Genomic DNA, 9,331 nt, shown 5'->3' with positions numbered 1-9,331 from the left:
AACAAATTGCGCGTATCATCTCACATCTCTAAAATTTTACCCTTGCCCTATATCAAAAAAATAAATCTATAATACTTTTAATAAATTATTTTATTACTTTTTAAAAAATCTCATCTCTGAATATTTTATGCATAAATAAACATTAGGCCGACCTTGATATAAACACGGGATATTGATGATGTAACGTGCATGTTAAGCTCTTAAAAAGGGAGAAAGTATAACTTAAAAGAAAATAGAATTAATTAGTGAAAGTGATATAAGTGAAAATCCTTGAAGACAAGGAAAAGAGAATGAAGATAATCTCCATGAAGTAGATTAGTCCAACTTTTGAATGCCATAGCTATGGGGAACACAACTAATCTGATAAGAACCATTATTGCCTAAAAGCTACAGCATGTGGACCAAAAAAATGAAGATATGATGTGGAAAAAGATCAAGAATTAATGTGATGAAATTTAATTTGAAGATTATACAGTTGAAACTTAGCAGGTATATATATTTATCAGTTCCTCCCTTGGGTATTTGAACTTTCTGAAGTTATAACTACTCCTCCTGCTGTCTCGGAGGAGGCACGCTGCTGAGTCTGTGAATCTGATCATAATCAACCATAATAAACAATAGTCACATTGTTGTGAAGAATATATATCAATATAATCAACTAATCTCTATGCATTAAGCTACAGATTGATCCTACTCTATACATGAATTTGTTTGACATTTAAGCAAATCATATTGAGAGGACCTTCCATTAGTGTTTGCTTGTGGGAGGAAGTGAAAATGAAAATTCCAAAAATTGATACAATACAGTGAGATAGTAACAGTTTTGATTTTCACTAGTTGTTTGATAAAACACAAATTTAACTTTAACTCATTTTCATATGGTAATAGCAAACAAAATTTATAAAGTACATGTGAGTGGTAATCTATTTTCATCTGTGATGTATATTTTACGACTAATTATATAAAAAAATCATCCAAAACTTTTTCTTTCTCCTATGTATACAGAATATACATGGGATTTTGTAGCACAAGCTGTACTCAAACAGGGTAAGAAATTCGAAAACAATTAGAGGTTGATATAGCTGAAGAAAAATCAAGTAATTTGTTTTGGTTACTACATTTGTTTAACATTAAAAACTTACAGCAGTGGTAGTATGAAACATGCACTGTGGGCCAATGCATGTATGCAAGACCATTTGACTGGTTCTTTAAACAATTTAACCACCACAATATTATTTTTTTCCTACTGAAACCACATGCATTCACTGTTACTTTACATGATGACCTCTTCCTCTGTCATGACTTTCTTCCACATTGACCGATACATTATACGGTTCATGGCACAACCGGGACAGCTCATTCACATGGGGCTGGGGTTGCCCATGTGGACCCCTATGGCCACATGTTACAGCCAAATCATAATATATATTGTGTGTCAGTAAGTGCATCACAATTCATAAATCTCTGTGCACCCCTCTTTCACCCCACTCTCCTGGCCATGTGTGTATGCATATATTTAAGTGACACACACAAATTAAAAATCATGAATATTCACTACCGAAAGGGTAATTGAACTTAGAATCAACATGCATTAACAATGTAACTTTTTTTTTACATTTTTGTTTAATTTCTTTTACTAATGAAAAAAGTTAAACTTTAATATAAAAAAATTACAATAACTAAATTCAACTAATTGAACTAATATTTGTAGACATATCGTCTAATTATAAATCATACAAAAAATTTATTGATTTCTATAATAATTTTCTTAAAAATTATTCTAAGAATAGTTTCTGATTGGATGGAGTAACATGCAAAAACTTTAACATGGACCATATATGATATATGTCAACTAAACTTTTAAATTTGAATTAAATCAGCTTATTAGAGAAGAGAAAAGAAAAACTACCACTAGGGGAAGGAGGGGGTTGCCTTATTGGAAGTTGTTGCAATTGAGGTGGTGGACGATAAGCAGAGAAAGAGCTTTCCATGGGTGTAGGGTAGTATAGATAGGAGGGTCCAGCTGGTATGCGATGTGGTTGGGTTGAAGAGAATGTGCCCCTTGGTGCTTGCACAGAATAGCCATAGTAATAAGGGGAACCCATGGTGGAAGATGATGGTCCGTAGAGTTGTTGGTGGTAGTATTGTGGTTGCTGAATTTGTGGGTTATACAATGAGGCCTGTGCTCAACACAAAATTTGCACAATCAATCATTAAGCCAATGTTACACAACTGTTCTCCATTATAATTAGTAACCAGCCCTGACATCATTAAAAGAAAAAATACATGTTCTAATTAATTGATTGATTGGAGGGAGAAAAAAAAAAGATGCTTACTTGGTGGTACCCATAATCAGGGGTGTAGGTAGGGTAGCTGCAAAGAGAGTTAAAAGCAATTTAATCACTAAGCAAATATGGAAGGAAAATACATTAATGCTTTGGTGCATTTGTTTCTTTGAGAAGAAATGGCTCAAAATGGAAGACTCCTATTGTTGTGGATTGGCACTGAACTTAATATATGTAGGGTTTTTTTTCTCGGTAATAAATTAAATATGTGAGGAAAAAGAACATTAATATCACTAGCTTTAGTTGTCATGTGGGACCCCCAAATTGATCAGTGTGTAATGAGAGTTAGTGCTTGCTTTGTGGTATGGTATGGTGTGCAATGCATGGTCCTTAAGATTGAATTAGTTATGAGTGATTCAGTGATAGGGGTCCTTTTTTGTGGCTCGGGCATTATGAACATGTTGTTGCCCCCATCAAGCAGAAAAAGGAAGGAATAAAGCGATGTATATAAAGAATGGTCAAGGTGGCATCCAATGATATGAAATTTTGCATGCACATAAAAGTATCAACTATGCAGTCCGGTTGCAACTGACAGAGTGGAGTTTAAGGAAGGAAATTTCTGATAGAACGTATAAAGAATTATCAACTGTGATAATTGGTAGAAGTTTCTAGGCGATTCAACAAGTTGAATGACCAGTTCAAAATCTTAATATTTTATTATTTTGCAATAATATCTTTAGCTTTACGGTAAAGAGACAAAATATCTCTCTATAGTAAAATTTAATATCCTACAATATTGTATAAACTTAGCAGAGAAAAGATTCGGCTAATGTTGATAAATCCCATTCAAATAAACGTAATTAACTTTAAAAAAAATGGTAAGTTTTTTACGATAGAAGAAAAAAGGTTGAAACACCTGAGAGTTTATATATAACGATAAAAGTTGTAAATAGAAACAAATAAAGTAACACCGTTTATCTTCTACACTTCTTTGTATTAGCTTTCTGCGGTTCCATTGTATACAAAACTAAAATTTATATTATGCCTTCTACAGAAAATAAGCCTATTTTGAAAAAAAAATATATAAGAGTAATTTCCACTCTGTTCTTTTTTATACGTTCATCATATTCTGAGAGTACGTTTCAATTTACCAACTAATACAACTCATAAGGCAACAATAACATTGCTGGTGAGAAAATGACTTGATGGTACAGGACATGCAAAAGTACCGAGAGATGAGGGATTTTATTATGTACAAGATTATAAAACAAATTTATTAACGCAGGACCACTAATATATGACACATAAAAAAATTTACATCCACGGATTAAATATTCATTGATCTTTACCTATTGTCACCAGCATTTCTACTATTACCATAGTTGTATACATCAATTACATAAGTTACAAAGGTAATGTTTCTCATCGATAGGTAAAATCTAAGGGTACCCTATCTTCTTAGGCCTCTTTAACTTATGACATTAATAACTCAACAATTTCCCTCACTCCTTCTCCTTACCGCACAAAAATAAAACAGAGAAACCTAATCTATCTCCATCTCTTTTTTTTCCCTATGTAAAGTTAGTTTTATTTTGTTCTTTGAGGTTTCAACATAAAAAGAAAAGTTCAAATTACCACATTCATTAAACAATACTATTTGACTTTTTTAACCATCTAATGTGAAATATATTTTGATTTTATCGATAATTAATCTATTATAACCTTGACTCTGTATAATGGTCAGAAGTTTTTCTTTTGATCACCTTTTTCAATGTAATAAATATTTTTGTTTTTATTGTATTTACACGTTCATGTATAAATATGCAATGCAGTGGTTGATCAACAACTCATAAGAATGGAGGAAATGCAATTGATTAAGCTTTATGGGGGGGTAGTAGTTAAAAAACAAGATGAAGCAAACTATAGGGGGAAGGAAATGCACATGATGGCTGTTGAAAATTTGGCCTTGTGTGTACTTTTAATGGTGATATGATACGTGAGGACTTTCACGCTGTCACCAAGACCTACTGTAATTGGAGGGGGGAGCAGTCAAGCGACATATGTAGACAGCAATGTGTGCGTCTATATGCAGTTCTCAATTAATGCCATGGACCAGTTCCCCTTTGACTGTGAGTGACAGACATGGGTAATAATAAATGCCCACAGTAAATGAACAAAGCTAAGTCACTTACCCATATGGCGGGTACACTAGCGGCGGTGGCGGCGGCGCCAGTGCCGGCGGCCCAGCCGCCGGCACTCCACCGTAAGACGCTGCTGCCGTCACTGGTGCTCCTCCTTGGAATGTACCTCTTCCTGCATTACGACCCCACAAGACACAACCTCAAATTTGATAAAGGAATTAACAAAACATTATGTTACACTTATTATATACACATATCCTAAATATAATAATTTATGATGCGATGGTAATGATTATGTTTGTTCATAACATTGTAAGATACAAAATGCAAATAAAATAAAAGAAAGTGAAATTAATTAACCTCTAGGTGGTGATGGTCTAGGTCTTCCTAGAGAAGCAATGTTACAATTTGCTCTTCTTCCATCTATAACTGGGTTTGGATCAGCACATGCCCTTCTAGCTGATTCTGGATCACGGAATGTTACCTGTTGTTTATTGTGTTTATATATAGGACACGTTTTTGTGTAATGAGGATCAAATCAAACAACACAACACACGTTGAGGTGAAAAAAGAATCAAAGGCAAAGTGTGTGTGTGGGTGAGAGAGAGAGAGAGAGAGAGAAACATACGAATCCGTAGCCTTTAGATTTTCCTGTGCTCTTATCAGTGATAATGACAGCTTCAAGAATGTCGCCAAACTGCTCAAAATATTTGCGCATTTCTTCGGTTGGAGTCTCCCAAGCTAGGCCTCCAACGAAGACCTTAGTGAACGTTGTGTCTCCGAACTGTGATCGGTAATGCGGGTAAGCCATAGTGTCTCAAAGGAAGAAATAAAGGGTGCCCTTGTTCATGCATGAAAAAAGCTAGTTAAGCTCAAAAGGGTGTGTCTGTGTGTGTCCTTGTTTCTTCTTCTGATCTCTAATTATAATTAACTTGTCTCTGCCATTTTCTTCTTCTTGTGTCTTGTAGTTGTAGTTGTGCTCCACCATTCAACAACACCCCCTTCTTCTTCTTCTTCTTCTTCTTCTTCTTGTGCCTTGTAGTTGTAGTTGTGCTCCTCCACCATTCACCACAGAAGAATCATTGAATTTGAGAAGAGGGGCTAAGGGGAAAAGGGTGGTGGATGGTTTATGATGGTGTGTGGTATCGTTATTATTTGATGGTTGTTTGTGACAGAGAAGTTGGTTAATTAAAAAAATGTAGAAAGGAAAATAAAAGGAGTTGTTAATTTTTAAAGTATTTTAAGAGAAAAGGAAAAGGGAGTGAGAAAAAGGGTGGTGGTGGTGGAGGAGAGAGAAAGAAATCTTACAGCTGCAAACTCTAATTTGCTGGCCAAAGAGAGAAGAGGAGGGTTGTGGGCTTTGTAGTTGTAGTATATCACACAAGTGACAGCTGCGTTACTATCTCACTTGAAGTGTTTCCCCTCTGTCTCTGCATTAATATACTCTCCCACCATCCAATCAATTTTCCGTTTTGACTTAAACTAGTCTTATTTCCTTGTACTTTTCCTTCTTCTCAACCCCATTTCTCATTCCCTAACACATTACACCCCAGCCTAGCCTATGCTCATTTTTAAACAAGCATATTATTCTCTTCTTTGAGAAAAAAAAATGATTATCCATGCTAAGAAACAAAAGGGTAGGAAGGACAAGTCATAACAATAATATCACAAATTAAGGTTTGAGTTTCAATTAAGAGAAATATTTATATGTAGTAGTGACTAAAAGTTTTTTTTATGATTAAAATGGTAAAATGAAAAAACACTTCCAATATTATTGAGTATGCATGGCACCAATGACATGGTGGGCTGCCAATAAAAGTCCACCTAGAAGATTATTGCACAAGCCGAACTGAACTGCAACCGGTTTCACCCAGTTGTAACCACTCAACTAGTCCTTGGGCATAAAAGGATCTTCCTTAAGAAGGTTGCCCACCAAGTAGCGAAAGTGGTACCAAGGAGATTTGAACTCACATCCATGGAAAAGATGAAAGTTTTTTCTTAATCCTTAACCACTTATACCAACACATATTAATGTCTTATAGTATTTCAATCCGTATTGTTTAAAATAAAACAAGAGGATAATTGCTAGGACACTAATATGCTAAAAGGAACTAAAAATTATTTGATAAACTTATATGCCTTATTTTATTCATTCTTGTGGTATGTATAGTGAATTACAAAGGATAATTCGATTTAGAGAATTATAATAACAGATTTTGTAATATGTTTCTAGGTGGTTATAACAAAATTGTGGTCAAGGTAGTGGGGAATCTTCCTCAACAGAATAGTGAGGAATCTTCTTCAACGGAATTAGCAATTCTATCCTCATCCCTTTTACACATAATCATTGAGGTGAGCTAGTCTGTTGATGGATTTTTTGGGCCTGCTAGCTTGAGTGGTGTTGTTGCTATCAACACCCCCAGCCAGAAGAATAACCTTGTTCTCAAGGTTATAGGTTTTTTGCAGATCATTCCAATTTTCCTGAGTCTTTAGGGGCCAAGCCTAGCCACTAAACAAGCATCAGTTTGGAGAAAGGTGATGTAGTGGAGTCTCATTTCCAATCCAGGATAGTAATGGGTTCAACCACTAGATTGTTGTCTGAGGAAAGGGGGGGCAAGGGTCCAGGAGAATCTGATGGTGTTCCTTGGTGCAATTTCAATAAAGAAACATGAAAAACAGGATGGATTTTGGAAGATTTTGATAATTAGAGGTGATAGGCCACTGAACTAATGTGTTCTGTGATCCGAAAGGGTCCAAAATAACGTTTGGATAGTTTGGTATATGTTGGAGAAGAGATGTTTGGTGGTATGGATGGAGACAGATATACACCTAGTCACCAGCATTATAGGAAACATCACGATCATGAGCATCAACAGAATGCTTCATAGTTGTTTGAGCCTTAAGGAGAAGACGTTCTAGAGTAAAGTGAATAGTAGTGTGGGCAGCCATTAACGAATCAACAACTTCTATTGGGGAAAAGCCCTGCAAGTAAGTAGAAATTGACGGGGGAGGTTTGCAATAAATCACTTCAAATGGTGATACACTAGTGCCGAAAATGGACCGAAGTATTATACGACCATTCTACCAAAGCTAGGAACTTGAACCAGAGGGTTGGCCTGTCATGGATGAAGGAACGAAGATATTGTTCCAAGGTTCAATTGAGAACCTCAATCTACTCGTCAGTTTCTAGGTGATAAGAGGTACTCATCCATAACTTGGTGCCACTCAGGCAAAATAATTCATGCTAGAATTTGCTAATGAACAAGGGGTCCGTGTCAGACACCAAGCTTCGTGGAAAGTCGTGGAGCTTGCAAACCAAATTCAAAAAAAGTAAAGCGATAGTGTGGGCAGTATATTGGAAGGAAGGACTCCCAAGTGAATGCCCTTGGAAAAACGATCAGCAATCACCAAAATAACAGTGTGCTTGTGTGATTGCGATGACCCGGTAATAAAATCTAAAGAAAGGTCCTTCCATGGAGAAGTTGGAATGGGCAGGGGTTGAAGCAACCTTTGTTGGCTTCCTGGTCTGATACTTTGTCTGTTGACAGATGAAAATTTGAGACACGTAGCGGCAAACGTCACAACGCATATGTGGCCAGAAGAAGTTGGTTTGAAGCCTATGAAGGGTTTTGGAAACCCCATGTGACTGCTCAGGGGGGGTGGTGTGAAACTCGGCCAGGAGATTTGAAATGAATGGACTATCTGAAGGAATCCATATCCTTTCCTGAAAAAAGACAAGCTTGCGGTTTACCTTGAAACCTGAATATTGCGCAAGGTGTTGTTGAATATTCTGCAACAAATCCAAATAAATAGCAGAAGAATGAAGTGATTTGTGTAACTGCTCCAAGAAGTCGAAATTGAGCATCGACAGAATGAAGAGTTGACCATCCAATAGTGGGACAACACGGGACAAGGCATCTACCATAACATTACTAATGCCTAACTTGTATTGGGTGGTGTAGTCATAACCAAGAAACTTGTATAAATAAATTTTCTATTCAAGATTTTGGATAACCTGCGACATGATTTCCTTTAAACTCTTGTGATTAGTGAGTATGGTGAAGGGGTGGCCAAGCAAGTAATGGCGCCATTTGTGAACTGGAGATGTTATGGCGTGTAATTCATAGACATGTATGGAAGCCCATTAGAGGCAGGGGCAAAACAACTTGCTATAGAAAGCGATTAGGTGTGAGCTCTGAATAAGGACAACTCTTATGGCAGAACCAAAGGTGTCGGTTTCCAGAACAAACGGAATAGCAAAGTCCGGGGTAGCAAGCACTGGTGCCTCGTTCATGAGTTGCTTGAGTTGTGTAAATGCTAACTCAACATCTGAGTTCCAAAGAAATTGATCCTTGCGAAGCAAAGTAGTCAACAGGCCAGCAATGGACGCATATCCCCTGACAAATTTGTGATAAAAGCCGGTTAAACCCAGAAATCTGCGCAGTTCTGTGGGAGAGGAAGGGTGCGGCCAATCAAGCATAGCTTGAATCTTATCAGGGTCAAGAGCAACACCTTGATCTGAAACGATGTGGCCAAGGTAATGGAACTGGTTCCTGGCAAATAGACACTTTGAGTGATGTAAGTAAAATTCACCCTAAGAAAGGGTGATGACCATTGCTTCCAGATGGCACATGTGGGAGGATAAGCAAGGGCTATAGACCAAAATGTCATAAAAAAATACAACGACAAATTTGTGAAGGAACGATTTCAACAGCTCATTCATAGTTACTTGAAATGTAAAGGATGCGTTGCAAAGGCCAAATGACATTACCTTCATCTTGTAATGGCCTTGGTGAGTTTGAAAGGTGGTCTTGGGGATGTCTTCCTTAGCCATACGGATTTGATGAAATCCCTGGCGGAGGTCAAGTTTCAAGAACCACGATGCGCGGCCTAATTTGTTAAGTA

At 36.8% G+C, this 9,331-nt stretch overlaps 2 protein-coding genes across 4 annotated transcripts; both read right to left on the bottom strand.

Annotated features, from left to right (window-relative positions):
- Positions 1-218: 218 nt before the first annotated feature.
- LOC100788516 (RNA-binding protein 38) lies at positions 219-5,869 on the bottom strand. Of its 3 annotated transcripts, none has more exons than XM_026125498.2 (6): positions 5,055-5,869; positions 4,787-4,910; positions 4,478-4,598; positions 2,337-2,373; positions 1,933-2,180; positions 219-591 (listed from the first exon to the last, which is right to left on the bottom strand). In XM_026125498.2, the coding sequence occupies exons 1-6, from the start codon at positions 5,235-5,237 to the stop codon at positions 483-485; spliced, it is 822 nt and encodes a 273-aa protein (XP_025981283.1). In that variant the 5' UTR covers positions 5,238-5,869; the 3' UTR covers positions 219-482. The 3 variants fall into 3 exon arrangements, with proteins under 3 accessions (XP_025981283.1, XP_003544797.1, XP_040864943.1); XM_003544749.5 differs by having other exon boundaries at positions 1,910-2,180; positions 5,055-5,858; XM_041009009.1 differs by lacking the exon at positions 219-591 and adding an exon at positions 609-1,392 and having other exon boundaries at positions 1,910-2,180; positions 5,055-5,867.
- A 1,386-nt stretch (positions 5,870-7,255) lies between these two features.
- Positions 7,256-8,351, bottom strand: LOC102670270 (uncharacterized). Its single transcript, XM_006596819.1, has 2 exons — positions 7,935-8,351; positions 7,256-7,408 (listed from the first exon to the last, which is right to left on the bottom strand). The coding sequence occupies exons 1-2, from the start codon at positions 8,349-8,351 to the stop codon at positions 7,256-7,258; spliced, it is 570 nt and encodes a 189-aa protein (XP_006596882.1).
- Between the last annotated feature and the right edge of the window lie 980 nt (positions 8,352-9,331).

Source organism: Glycine max, chromosome 14 (genome assembly GCF_000004515.6).
Source record: "Glycine max cultivar Williams 82 chromosome 14, Glycine_max_v4.0, whole genome shotgun sequence".
NCBI classification, from domain to species: domain Eukaryota; kingdom Viridiplantae; phylum Streptophyta; class Magnoliopsida; order Fabales; family Fabaceae; genus Glycine; species Glycine max.
The sequence above is the reverse complement of the archived record's forward strand: the minus strand, read 5'-3'. Positions and strand labels throughout refer to the sequence as shown.

What these genes read in the sequence shown, in the direction of transcription:
- LOC102670270 (XM_006596819.1), bottom strand. Translation starts at nt 8,351, where the DNA reads ATGGTAGATGCCTTGTCCCGTGTTGTCCCACTATTGGATGGTCAACTC. An exon ending in AGACCAGGAAGCCAACAAAG is followed by an intron (nt 7,409 to 7,934) that starts GTTGCTTCAACC and finishes ACTTACTTGCAG; the next exon opens with GGCTTTTCCCCAATAGAAGT.
- LOC100788516 (XM_003544749.5), bottom strand. Translation starts at nt 5,237, where the DNA reads ATGGCTTACCCGCATTACCGATCACAGTTCGGAGACACAACGTTCACT. An exon ending in AATCTAAAGGCTACGGATTC is followed by an intron (nt 4,911 to 5,054) that starts GTATGTTTCTCT and finishes AATAAACAACAG; the next exon opens with GTAACATTCCGTGATCCAGA. An exon ending in ACCCCCTCCTTCCCCTAGTG is followed by an intron (nt 592 to 1,909) that starts GTAGTTTTTCTT and finishes GATTATGATCAG; the next exon opens with ATTCACAGACTCAGCAGCGT.